This window comes from Tachyglossus aculeatus, chromosome 19, assembly GCF_015852505.1.
Source record: "Tachyglossus aculeatus isolate mTacAcu1 chromosome 19, mTacAcu1.pri, whole genome shotgun sequence".
NCBI classification, from domain to species: domain Eukaryota; kingdom Metazoa; phylum Chordata; class Mammalia; order Monotremata; family Tachyglossidae; genus Tachyglossus; species Tachyglossus aculeatus.
In genome coordinates, this window is record NC_052084.1 from 29,575,729 (window position 1) to 29,589,811 (window position 14,083).

Genomic DNA, 14,083 nt, shown 5'->3' on the forward strand with positions numbered 1-14,083 from the left:
CCTTTTCTTCTCCGGAAGAAACTCTGCTCCTTTAGCAATTTTCCTCCAATCTGCCTTCCTGGGTAAAAGTGAAGAAAGGGGCAGAAGATCAGAGCGCCAACTTTTGCTGGTCCAGACGAAGATAACAGCAGGCAAACCGAATGAGCAAACCAGCCATTAAAACTTAAATTTAAAAAAAGTCCCAAGTCTTCCCCCCAGCCAGAACCCCTGGTTTGCTGTCTCTCTCTTCCTGACATCTAACCGGTCACAGATTAAAATCCAAGTCATTCAATTCACCGTATCTCCAGTTACATACACACCGAGGACCATAATACATACAGAATAGAAATAAATTGCATGCCAGAAACTTGAAAATGTCGAAAGTTGTCTCGAAGCACCGAGACTAGTGCCGTCAGACTAGGCAACTGAAATCTGAGCAAGCGGGAAAAGAACACTCAAACACAGCAGTAAATAAAGGATAAAATACTTCATTACAAAACCCTCATCCAAAAAAACCTTCTCCATACAAGCAAACAAAATGACATTGTCCTATTATCAGCATCCTGTGGTTGTGGCCCTGTTCGAGACCCCAGAACCCTTTGAAAATACTGGATGACTCACTGGCAAATAGTTGTGGGAAGAAAAGACATACCACATTACCAGCTGATCCTATTTCCCCTGCCTGCCCCTTAGTTTCCATTAGCAAATCCTCCAATTGGCTCTGTTTGCAGGCCTTCGGTTTTGACAAGTGTCTCAAGCCGGATCTGGTAGAATAATGGACCCTGGGAAACAGACTTTACCCCTGCACATTTAATTATCACCCACTCCTCCCCCAAAACACACACACAAACACACAAACATACACACACTCTCTCACAGACCCCAAGAGGAGGAGGAAAAGGGAGAAATGAGGAGAGCAAGGGGTGAAAGCAGCTCGGTGGTAAACACGGAGACAGACTGGCAGTGCAAAAGCTTTGACATATCCTGCAGAATTCATAGGGACGATGGGTGTTGCAAGTCCCAGTACAGATTTAAAAGGAGAGAAAGTAAAAACAAAAAAACCATACTCTTTAAGAACTTCCAACCCAAATAAAACTCTAAATTCCAACGCTATCCTCTCCTTCTCCCTTCCACTGGCCCTTTATCTCCCAAAAGCTGCTCTATTTAGATCCTCAGAGGAAGTGACATCGGCCATCTTTCTTTAGAGTTTTTCTTCTTTTTTTTTTTTTTTTTTAATAAAGGCAGCACACTTTACAGATTAGTTTTGCTTTGAACTGTGAAACGTTCGGAGAGCAGTGACTGGAGGAACGGGAGAAAGCAGGGCCCAGAAGAAATAGCTGTGCAGAATCTCTGCACAGTCAGATTTTTAGGCTCTCTGAGGATTGAGGAAACGAAAAGGAATTTTCTTAATGCACAGTCATTTCATTTAAATAAAGTACAGAATTAACATTTAAATGCAGTGTGACCAGGATGCTTCATAACTCGCATTAGTTCACAAATTTCACCTCGAATTCTAAAACAAGTTGTGCAAAACAATAAAGGGGGGGGGGGGGGCAATTCACATTTGCTAAATTCTAGGATGACAGCAGTGGCCATGGAAATGGTGGGTCTGAAACACAGGACCCATCCTGGAAAAAAAAAAAATCCCCGCTTAAATATTAAGGAGTAGCCTTCAAAACAACAGAAAGAGACAATACTCTTTTTGGCTCAGGGATTTCAATAGACTCCCTCCGCTTGACATCCCACTTAAATCATATGCCGGGGAGGACGGCAGTCACAAAATTGAGGGTTTCAAACTGTCAAAGTAGTTTGCCTGGGAGACACAGGAGAGAGATGAGCCAATTGAATGTCCGTTCGTTGGACGAATATCACAGCACACGAGTTAGTGAGCCATCTCTTCTGCTTCCCTTGGCTACTGCTCATTCCCTTCCTTCTTCCCCCACCCTGCTCACTGACTTTAATGTTTCAGGGGGTTGTAAATGCGTCACTGTACAGCGTCACCGTCTCAGAGCTGCCTGTTGCAGACAGGAAACTCCCGGTACTTTATTAAAAACATCTCCGACTCACTGCCGTGCACACATATACCACAGCCACACACAGCTAGGATACTGTCACATCGGCAATAATATTCACTTTATACAAGTATTTGCCAGGAAAAAAATAGGGCATTTCTTCCACCATTTATTCACAAGCTTACTTTTTTTCTTGTGTCCCTGATAAAAGAAAATATATGGTTAAACCACAAAATCATCCCCCACCCCCACCCCACTTCAAATTTCAGAAGGCAACAGGCACTTTGATTCTATTGTGTATACAAATATAACTTTCTCTGAATTTTTTTTGTGAAACTACATCTTCTCTACTTGGGTATTTTGTCAGTGAAATCTTTGGTCCTTGAGCATAACTTTCTTTGCTACAGCTGGTCTCTGCTTGCATGGGCCACATTTTTAAAATGTGAAACACGCACCCAACTGGAAATAATGGATTATGTCATCATAAAGTCGGCTGTTTTTATGATAACTGCACCAGGCTACTACTGTTCGTTTGGAGCCAGCAGTCTCTGTTCAAGTGTTTTCTTCGAGCGAGCGATAACTTCCTTTACCATCAGCCCCAGGCAGACTGTCCTCTGAGCTCCCACTACAGCCACCCGATTCTTACACTACTTCAGCTTATCTCTGCATTATGCCTCTACTTAGAAATAAAAACTAAAATAAAATTTGAAAAAAAGATAAACACACAAACCCACCCTTCTGAATATACCGAAGGAAATTAGGTAGTGACCTCCTTCCCCCTTCCTCCAGGTTCTTCTCCCTCTTTGCAGGTCTCCCTCTAGAACGAGATTCCCAACTTTGTGCCAAAGCTACAGGAGCAGATTCTGCCATCCCATATTGTCACGGAGCACCGTTCGTCCCCCTGGTCTCCGAAGCCGGACGCTTAGAGCGCCGGGCCCCCAGGTGGGATCCGACCTCCTTTTCCGACCCGTCTGTCGCTCGTGCTCCCCTGCCCTCCTGGGGCGTCTCAGTCCTCGCCTACCCTTTCCCCTCCACCCCCTTTTCCCCCCGCCAAGCCCCTCCGAGCTCGGGAGCCGGGGCGGACCATTGCACACCCCCGTCGACAAGTCTGGACGCTCCTCCACGTCTCCCCCTCCCCACCACCCCCTCCCCGGCCCCCGCGCCAGATGCTCCGGAGACGGGGCTAATTGCAGGGTAACCAAGTCGAGTAGGTATGCTGCTGGCACGTAAAGACCGGCTGAACCTGCGCGATGTAATAATTGCTAAAGTTGGCATCGGCTACGTACGGGGCCGGCTGGTAATAGCAGGTCACATTGGCGACATTGGGAATGATGTTCTGCTCGGCCAGCACCCGGATGGCCAGCATGGTGATGAGATTGAGCGTCTGTCTCCTCTCGTGTCCCATCAGGCACACTGTACTCTCGTTCACCACCCCGTGAAGGGTCATGAGATAGTCATACTTGCGGTCTTCCAATCCCACAAAGTGGTTCTGCAAGTAGGACTCCAGTTTCCGCTGCTGCTCGCCGATGTCTGAGAAGTCAATGAAAAACCTGGAACACATATACCTCTGAAGGGACTTGATCTCGGACTCGGAGGCCGCCCTGAAGCCCCTCACCAAAAGGTTGCAGTACTTGAGAAGCCCGCCGCCTCGGATCTCTTCCGGGTTTCTGGTGGCGATGACCTTGTTGCACAGGTGGGCGAAGGCCTCTTGGAAATCTCCGTAGACGCTCTCGCCGATGATGGTCGGGTGGAAGGTCTCGGTCATCGGGTTCTCCGAACACTCGTAGAAGAGGAGGAGGGAGTCCAGTTTGATCTGGAAAGAGTCCACGCTGAATTCGAACTGCCGGCGCAGGGAGTCCACGAATTTCAGTTCCACGTTTTTGCCGCTGTTGTTGGACAGCGAGATGAGACTCCATCGGTCTGAGTCATTGCACACTTTCACCATCTTCTGCACATAGGCTTCCTGATGGGACACAAAACGAGCAGATGAAGCCGCCGTTCCGACGGACGGGCCATCCCTCCTCCCGGCCCCCGAGTCGCCCTTCCGAATTACACGCCGCCCCTTCCTCTTATTCAGGCCTTATAAAAACGACTTAGCGAGCAGTTTAAGCCACCCCCCACAACAGGCCCCCAAACGCCAAACCGCAGCAGGGAAAGGAAGGTGGCACGCCTAACCGTGCTGTCTGGCCGGATGGAGGCCGGCCCTCTGGGGGCTGTAGCCCCGTTTTCACTACGATGGCTTTAAGAGATTGCCGGCACACGGGCCTTAGACCAATTGTGATGCAAAAAAAAAAAAAAAAAAAAAATGAGGCTGGAGATGTCCACAAAGGAAACTCTGTACACCCAAAGTGGGGGGGAGGAAAGAAACTGAAGCCTTCTGCAACCAGAAAAGAAAAAGGGAAAAAGGAAAAAAAAAAGTCCTCATTTCCCCAACAGCCATAACAAGCTCTTTGTTTCAGAGTGATTCTTCATTGCCAGAACACTCTATACCCCAGCTCAGAGTGGGTGGGGAAGGGGGAAAACTTGCGAAGAAACCCATTTAATCTGGGTTTCCACAGAGGCAGGATGCTCAGCGAGGTTTTCTGCAAACCCACGCGTGTGCGAGCATGGTGTGGGGGGTGGCGGGGAGACGTGGAGGGTCCGTGCACGGCCCTGCATGGCATAACGGATCAAGCACGGCCCTGGGAGCCGGGAGGTCATGGGTTCTAATCCTGACACCACCACCTGTCTGCTGTGTGGCCTTGGGCAAATCACTTCACTTCCCTGTTCCTTCATTTGTAAATGGGGGATGAAGACTGTGAGACCCACGCTGGACAGGAACTGTGTCCAACCTTATTTGCTTGTATCTACCCTGGCGCTTAGCCCAGTGCCTGGCACACAGTAAGCACTCAAAAACCACAGTTATTACTAAGTCTCTGACCACTGGCTTCCCTCCTACTGAGACTGGGAGCCCACTGCGGGATCCGATCATTTTGTATCTACCCCAGTGCTTAGTACTATGCCTGGTATGTAGTAAGTGCTTAATAAATACCATAATTATCACTATTACCCCAGTGCTTAGTACAGTGTCTTGCACGTGGTAAGCGCTCAATAAATCTGACAGTTATTATTCAAATTTCTGACCACTGGCTTCCCTCCTTCTGGGCCACTGAGTCCCTCATGGGATCCAAACATCTTGTATCTATTCCGGCGCCTAGTACAGCGCTTGGCAAATAATAAGCACTTAATACCATACCTATTATTACTACCCCAGTGCTTAGTACAGTGACTGGCACACAATAAGCACTTAGATGCCAATAAGAAGAACAGGGCAGCCTTCAAACACTTCCCAACCCCAGGAGGGTGGCTGCCAAAAGGGACCTGGTTGGTGGGGGGGAACCTGGTGTGTGGTTGGATATATCTACGATTCTGCTTATATTGATGACGGTTTACTTGTTTTGATGTTTGCCTCCTCACCCCCTAGAACGTGATCCTGGCGTAGGCAAGGATCGTTTCTCTTTATTGCTTTCCAAAGCACTTAGTACAGTACCCTGCACATAGTAAATGCTCAGTTCATTCATTCAATTGTATTGTGCAATTCCTGTGTGCACAGCACTGGACTAAGCGCTTGGGATGTACAATTCAGCAACAGAAAGAGACAATCCCTGCCCACAATCATTAGGATTGAATGAATGGGTGGGTAGGTAGATGGGTGGGTGGGTGGGTGAGTGGACGGGTGGGTGGGTGAGTGGACGGGTGGGTGGGTGGACGGGTGGGTGAGTGGACGGGTGGGTGAGTGGACGGGTGGGTGAGTGGACGGGTGGGTGAGTGGACGGGTGGGTGAGTGGACGGGTGGGTGAGTGGACGGGTGGGTGAGTGGACGGGTGGGTGAGTGGACGGGTGGGTGAGTGGACGGGTGGGTGAATGGATAGATGAGTGGATGAATAAGTGAATGGATGGATAGATGGATGAGTGGGTGGATGGATGGATGGGTGAGTGGATGGGTGAGTGGATGGATGGGCGGATGAGTGGAAGGGTAGATGGATGGATAGGTGAGTGGATGAATAAGTGAATGGATGGATACATGAGTGAATGGGCGGGATGGACGGGTGAGTGGATGGCTGGGTGGGGGAGTGAGTGGGGTCCGGAGCCCCCAGGGGCCCCAGGGGTCCCTTCCCCCTCCGTCCCTCCGTCCCCGCCCCCCTCCCCGGGCACCTTGAGGGTGAGGGGAGTGATCTTGTCCTTGTTGACGCCGGGGGGCAAGAAGTCGAGCAGGCAGGCGAGGACCACGTCCTTGACGGTCTGGAACTCGGCCTCGCCGCGCAGGTCGGCGCAGAAGATGAGGTCGAGGTCCTTGTAGCCCAGGCCGCTGTGCTGGTGCAGGACGTGGCTGGCGGCCGAGCCGTTGAGCCGCACGGCCCGGACGGCGATGCTCCGCTCCTCCAGCCGGCCCCGCACCGCCCGCACCACCTGGCGGGGCTGCACCTCCAGGGTGGGGAAGTTGCCGCGCCCGTGCAGGGGCACGCCCTCGCTCAGCAGCCGGTCCAGCCGCTGCACCTGCTCCCAGCTCAGCACGTTGCACTGGGCGCCCGGGGGGTCCCCGTCCGGCTCCGCCATGGCCCGTCTCCTACGGCAACAGCGGGGGCGAAGGACGGGGTTAGACCGGCCCAACGGGCTCCCGCCTCTCCCTCCACCCCGGGGGAAAAAAAACGTCCCAGCCCGCTCACCTGGGTTCCGGGACCGTCCGGCTGCCGTTCTCCGCCGCCTCGGCACCCTCCCGGGGCTGGCACCGGCTCCTCGGGGTGCAACTGCAGCTGCTAAGGCTGCGACTGCAGCTGCTGAGGGTGCGACTGCAGCTGCTAAGGGTGCAACTGCAGCTAAAGGTGCAAACGCCCTGCTCCGGGTGCAGCTGCACCGACACGGGTGCAAATGCCCCGCTGCGGGTGCAAACGCAGCGAAGGGTGCAGACGCAGCTACTAGAGGTGCAAATGCCCTGCTACGGGTGCAACTGCCCTGCTGCGGGTGCAAATGCCCCGCTGCGCGTGCAACTGCACCGATACGGGTGCAAATGCCCTGCTACCGGTGCAACTGCCCTGCTGCGGGTGCAAATGCCCTGCTGCTGGTGCAACTGCACCGATACGGGTGCAAATGCCCTGCTGCGGGTGCGAATGCAGCTACTGAAGGTGCAACTGCACCGACACGGGCGCAACTGCACCGAGGCAGGTGCAAATGCAGCTAAGGGTGCCAATGCAGCTGCTAAGGGTGCCAATGCAGCTGCTAGGGGTGCCAATGCAGCTGCTAGAGGTGCAAACGCAGCTGCTGAAAGTGCCAATGCAGCTGCCAAGGGTGCAAACGCGACGGCGAGCTCGGGTCCGGGAAGCGCCGTCCTGCTGTGGCCGGGGCGCGGGTCCGGGCCTTTTATACGGCGCTCGGCCCCGCCCCCTCCGGTCGGTCCCGCCCCTCCCCGCCCTCCGGTGCCCCCTCCCCCCGAGGGCACTGCCCACCGGGCCGGGCCTCCCGTGCCCGCTGCCCCCGGCTCGGCCCCCGGTGGCGGTGCCCCCCGCGCCCGGCCCTCCGACCGCTCGCCCTCCTCTCCGCCGGCCGGGGCGATCGCAGCGGCGGCGCGCGCCCGCGGAGGGGAAACAATGTAGCGACTTCTCCGCGGCCTGGACCAATCGCCGTTGAGCTCCGCCGTGACGTCACGCCCCGCCCTCCTCCCCCGACAGCAACCAGCCAATGGGGAGCGAGAGTGGGCGTGGCCCGTCCCTCTCAATGGGGCGCGCGGCGGCCGTTCGCTGTCGGCCCAGCGGCGGGCCGAGGACGCCCCCTGGCGGACCGCGCCCGCCCCGCCCCCATTTTTTTTTTAAAAATAACATTTATAAAGCGCTTACTATGTGCCAAGCACTGTTCTAAGCGCTGGGGACGTTACAAGGTGATCAGGTCGCCCCACGGGGCGCTCAATCAATCAATCAATCAATCAATCGTATTTATTGAGCGCTTGCTGTGTGCAGAGCGCTGGACTAAGCGCTTGGGAGGTACAAGTTGGCAACATCTAGAGACGGTCCCTGCACAACAGCGGCCTCACAGTCTAGAAGGGGGAGACGGACAACAAAACAAAACATATTAACAAAATAAAATAAATAGAATAAATATGTTCAAGTAAAATAAATAGAGTCATTCATTCATTCAATCGTATTTATTGAGCGCTGAATGTGTGCAGAGCACCGTACTAAGCGCTTGGGAAGTATAAGTTGGCAACATATAGAGACGGTCCCTACCCAACAGCGGGCTCGCAGTCTAGAAGGGGGAGGCAGAGAACAAAACCAAACATATTAACAAAATAAAATAAATAGAATAAATATGTACAATTAAAATAGAGTCATTCATTCATTCAATCGTATTTATTGAGCGCTGACTGTGCGCAGAGCACCGTACTAAGCGCTTGGGAAGTACAAGTTGGCAACATATACAGACGGTCCCTGCCCAACAGTGGGCTCACAGTCTAGAAGGGGGAGACAGACAATAAAACCAAACATATTAACAAAATAAAATAAATAGAATTAATATGTACAAGTAAAATAAATAGAGTAATTCATTCATTCAATTGTATTTATTGAGCGCTGACTGTGTGCAGAGCACCGTGCTAAGCGCTTGGGAAGTACAAGTTGGCAACATGTAGAGACGGTCCCTGCCCAACAGTGGGCTCGCAGTCTAGAAGGGGGAGACAGAGAACGAAACCAAACATATTAACAAAATAAAATAAATAGAATTAATATGTACAAGTAAAATAAATAGAGTAATTCATTCATTCAATCATATTTATTGAGCGCTGAATGTGCGCAGAGCACCGTACTAAGCGCTTGGGAAGTACAAGTTGGCAACATATACAGTCCCTACCCAACAGTGGGCTCACAGTCTAGAAGGGGGAGACAGACAACAAAACATATTAACAAAATAAAATAAATAGAATAAATATGTGCAAATAAAATAAATAAATTATTGAGCACTAACTGTGTGCAGGGCACTGTACTAAGCGCTTGGGAAGTCCATGTCTGCAACATATAGAGACGGTTCCTACCCCATAACGGGCTCACAGGGGCCTGGGGTTTTGAGGACAGTGGGGGTGCCGTCAGGCGCTAAGCGCTTAGCACAGTGCTGGGCACCCAGTAAGCGCTCTCTAAATACGACCTATCGATCGTATTTTCTCCCCTTTCTAGGCTGGGAGCCCGTTGTGGGGTAGAGGCCGTCTCTATCTTCTACCGATTTGTACTTCCCAAGCGCTTAGGACAGTGCTCTGCACACAGACAGCGCTCAATAAATATGAATGAATGAATGAGTGATCGATTGATTGATTGACCTCCCCCCCCCCCAACCCAGCCGCATCGGTACCCACTGGTGACTCCGCTCCCACCAGCGCACATGCTCTCTCTCTCTCTAATAATAATAATAATGGTATTTATTGGGCGCTTACTCTGTGCCAAGCATTGTTCTAAGCGCTGGGGGAGAGACAAGGTAATCAGGTTGCCCCTCGTGGGGCTCACAGTCCTAATTTTCCAGATGAGGGAACTGAGGCACCGAAAAGTTAAGTGGCTTGCCCAAGCAGACAAGATCATACCTAGAGTCTAGATCAGAGTCTAATCTGGGGACCTGTCCCTCCCTCTCCTCCTCCCTTTCCCTTTTCTTAAAAATGATGATGATGATAATACTGGTATTTGTTAAGCTTTCACTATGTGCCAAGCGCTCTTCTAGGCGCTGGGGTTGATACAAGGTAATCAGGATGTCCCACATGGGGCTCACAGTCTTCATCCCCATTTTACAGATGAGGTAGCTGAGGCACAAAGAAGTGAAGTGACTTGCCCAAGGTCACACACAGCTGACAAGTGGCGGAGCCGGGATTAGAACCCACGTCCTCTGACTCCCAAACCCGGGATCTTCCACTAAGCCATGCTTCCTTCCCTCTCTTTCCTCCCCTCAATCAGTCAATCAATCAATCAGTGGTATCTATCAAGTGCTTACTATGTGAAGAGCCCTGTACTAAGCGCTTAGGAGAGTTCAGTGCAACAGAAATAGCTGACACATTTCCCTCTCCCACTTGTACTTCCCAAGCGCTTAGTACAGCGCTCTGCACACAGTACAGTGCTTTGCACATAGTAAGTGCTTAACAAATGCCATTATTATTATTATTATTATTATTATTGTTATTATTACTATTATTATTATTACAGTAAGCACTCAATAAATACGATTGAATGAAGAAGCTGACAGTCTGCCCCTTCCTCTCCTCATTCATTCATTCAATTGAGTGCTTAATAATAATAATGATGGCATTTATTAAGCGCTTACTATGTGCAAAGCACTGTTCTAAGCGCCGGGGAGGTTACAAGGTGATCAGGTTGTCCCACGGGGGGCTCACAGTCTTAATCCCCAGTTTACAGATGAGGGAACTGAGGCATAGGGAAGTGAAGTGACTTGCCCATAGTCATACAGCTGACAATTGGCGGAACCGGGATTTGAACCCATGACCTCTGAGCTCCAAAGCCCGGGCTCTTTCCACTGAGCCACGGTGCTTACCATGTGCACTGTACTAAGCGCTTGGAAAGTGCAATGCAGCGATAGAGACAATCTCTGCCCACAATGAGCTCACCTCCTCCTCCCCCTTCTCTTGCTGCTCCTTCTGCCCACCCCTCCTCCATTGTCCCCACTCAAACACTTAGAATAATGCTTTGCACATAGTAGGCGCTCAATAAATACAATTTACTGATTGATCGCGCCTGCTTTCTCTTCCCCTCTCCTCCTTATCCTCCCCCACCCCAGGGGCGAGAAATGGGGAAGGATCAGGGTTGCCTTTGGGAAAGGCTTGGAAGCCAGGCTTCTTGCCCACCAGGAAACCAAGAAACCCTCCCCACTAGGAGTTACCAGCCCTTTTGGGGGCTGGGATTCATTCATTCAATCGTATTTATTGAGCGCTTACTGTGTGCAGAGCACTGTACTAAGCGCTTGGGAAGTACAAGTTGGCACCACATAGTGACGGTCCCTACCCAACAACGGGCTCACAGACAACAAAACAAAACGTATTAACAATATAAAATAAATAGAATAAATATGTACAAGTAAAATAGAGTAATAAATATGCACAAACAAACATACATATATATATATATATATATAAATATACAGGTGCTGTGGGGAGGTGAAGGAGGTAAGGTGGGGGGATGAGGAGGGGGAGAGGAAAGAGGGGGCTCAGTCTGGGAAGGCTTCCTGGAGGAGGTGAGCTCTCAGTAGGGCTTTGAAGGGATTTGATTTGATTCCTGGATTAGGGGATCCTGAAAGTCAAAAGGACCTGGGTTCTAATTCCAGTTTCCCAGACTTGTCTGCTGCATGACCTCAGGAAAGTCATTTGATTCCTTCCTGACTGTAAGCTCATTGTGGGCAGGGAATGTGTCTGTTTATCATTGCCTTGTACTGTCCTGAGCGCTTGGTACAGTGCTCTGTGCACAGTAAATGCTCAATTCATTCATTCATTCATTCAATCGTATTTATTGAGCGCTTACTGCGTGCAGAGCACTGTACTAAGCGCTTGGAAAGTACAATTCGGCAACAGATAGAGACAATCCCCGCCCAACAATGGGCTCACAGTCTAGAAGTGGGAGACAGACAACAAAACAGAACAGTAACATCAATAACATCAAAATAGATAAATAGAAGTATAGATATATCATCATCATTAATAAAATAAACAGAATAATAAATATGTACGATTATACACAAGTTCTGTGGGGCGGAGAAGGGGTAGAGCAGAGAGAGGGAGTAGGGTGACAGTGACTTCTAGCCCCTGCATAACTCTTCTCCCTCCAGGCCCTTGGAGCCTGCTGTTGTTCATTCATTTAATTCATCAATCGTATTTATTGAGCACTTACTGTGTGCAGAGCACTGTACTAAGCGCTTGGGAAGTAGAGGTTGGCAACATATAGAGACAGTCCCTACCCAACAGTGGGCTCACAGAGCACTGTACTAAGTGCTTGGAAAGTACAGTACAGCAATAAAGAGACACAATCCCTGCCCACAGCGGGCTCACATCTAGAGGGTGGGGGAGACAAACAGCAGTACAAGTAAACAGGCGTCAACATAAATAAATAGAATTATTTATTGTGTTGTCTGACCAGGGACTCCTGCTAAACCACCCTCCCTTCTGGGCTCCTGCCCCCCATTCTGGAGGGCACCCCTTCCCCCCGACCTGCCCCCTTCCCCGCAGCCGGCTTTGGGGCTGAGCACTCCTCACCGCTTCCCTGGGAGTTGCGGGATTCCCTGACATCAGTGGAACTCAGCCCAAAAGAGTGGTAGAAGCTGCCATAATCAATCAATCAATCAATCAATCGTATTTATTGAGCGCTTACTGTGCGCAGAGCACTGTACTAAGCGATTGGGAAGTACAAGTTGGCAACATATAGAGACGGTCCCTACCCAACAGTGGGCTCACAGTCTAGAAGGGGGAGACAGAGAACAAAGCCAAACATATTAACAAAATAAAATAAGTAGAATAGATATGTACAAGTAAAATAAATAAATAAATAAATAGAGTAATAAATATGTACAAAAATATATACATATATACAGGTGCTGTGGGGAAGGGAAGGAGGGGGAGAGGAAGGAGGGGGCTCAGTCTGGAAAGGCCTCCTGGAAGAGGTGAGCTCTCAGTAGGGCCTTGAAATACAAGTGAATGAATAATCTGGAACAAGTGAACAGTAATGTGGAGGAGCCAAAATAATCATAGTAATATTATTGTTATTACTACAGCTCTCCCGCTAGACTGTAAGCTCGTCGTGGGCAGGGAAAGTTTCTGCCACCTCTATTGAATTATGCTCTCCCAAGCGCTTAGTACAGTACTCTGTACTTAGGAGAAGCAGCATGGCTCAGTGGAAAGAGCCCGGGCTTTGGAGTCAGAGGTCATGGGTTCGAATCCCGGCTCTGCCAATTGTCAGCTGGCTTTGGGCAAGTCTGGGCCTCAGTTACCTCATCTGTAAAATGGGGATTAAGACTGGGAGCCCCCCTGTGGGACAACCTGATCAGCTTGTAACCTCCCCAGCGCTTAAAACAGTGCTTTGCACATAGTAAGCGCTTAATAAATGCCATTATTATTACTACTCTGCACATAGTAAGTGCGCAATAAATACCATCGATGATGATAATAATAACCTTAACAAAATAAAAGAATTCTTGCAATTATTCAGCTCTTATCTGCCACAGTGTCCTAACAGTGCACATACTTCCTAACTAGGGCCACTCCACATAAAAGGCTTCTCAGTATTCCTTTCTTCCATCACATGATTCCGTCTCCCCTTCCTCACTTTTAAACTCCCCCGATGTCCCTCAAGGCACAGGACCAACCCTGATTGCAGGGCAGGAACTGAACACGCTAAACCGAGTTGCGGCTTCTAGTTTCCTCCCTAACCACCCTCCCCACCCACCCTATTCCATTCAAGTGGCTGAAAAGACTCCTCTAAGAGGATCCTAGTCAGGGCGGAGGAAGTGGAAACGCCGAAGGATGAGCTCTTGTCCCAAGCCATTTCTTGCTGTCCAGTTCAGCTCCCAAAAGCTAATTTTGTGGCCGGTAGGAGGGGGATATTTTGAGTCCAGCCCGTGTTTGGAACCGTGATGGGGGAAAACGCAGCAGAGGTTATGCCCATTTCACATCTGGATGGCAGTTTCATGCAGTTAGACACTGCTAAACTATAGTCTCAGGCCGGTTCTTCTTAGGAAGAGTTAAATCATTCATTCAATCGTATTTATTGAGCGCTTTCTGTGTGCAGAGCACTGTACTAAGCGCTTGGGAAGTACAAGTTGGCAGCACATAGAGATGTTCCCTACCCAACAGTGGGCTCACAGTCTAGAAGAATCAATCTCTCCCCCTCCTCCCCCTCCCCATCCCCCCGGCCTTACCTCCTTCTCCTCCCCACAGAACCTGTATATATGTTTGTACGTATTTATTACTCTATTTATTTATTTATTTTATTTGTACATGTTTATTCTATTGATTTTATTTTGTTAATATGTTTTGTTTTGTTCTCTGTCTCCCCCTTCTAGACTGTGAGCCCACTGTTGGGTAGGGACCGTCT

General features: G+C 50.0%; 1 protein-coding gene across 1 annotated transcript; it reads right to left on the minus strand.

The window, feature by feature from the left end:
• Positions 1-3,152: 3,152 nt before the first annotated feature.
• Positions 3,153-7,345, minus strand: TENT5A (terminal nucleotidyltransferase 5A). The gene is made up of 3 exons (XM_038761168.1): positions 6,698-7,345; positions 6,186-6,597; positions 3,153-3,954 (listed from the first exon to the last, which is right to left on the minus strand). Exons 2-3 carry the CDS (start codon positions 6,585-6,587, stop codon positions 3,175-3,177), a joined length of 1,182 nt encoding a protein of 393 aa, XP_038617096.1. The 5' UTR covers positions 6,588-6,597; positions 6,698-7,345; the 3' UTR covers positions 3,153-3,174.
• Positions 7,346-14,083: the final 6,738 nt, after the last annotated feature.

Coding starts and splice junctions, on each gene's coding strand:
- TENT5A (XM_038761168.1), bottom strand. CDS start 6,587: ATGGCGGAGCCGGACGGGGACCCCCCGGGCGCCCAGTGCAACGTGCTG. Junction 3,955..6,185: donor TCACTCCCCTCACCCTCAAG/GTGCCCGGGGAG, acceptor GTGTCCCATCAG/GAAGCCTATGTGCAGAAGAT.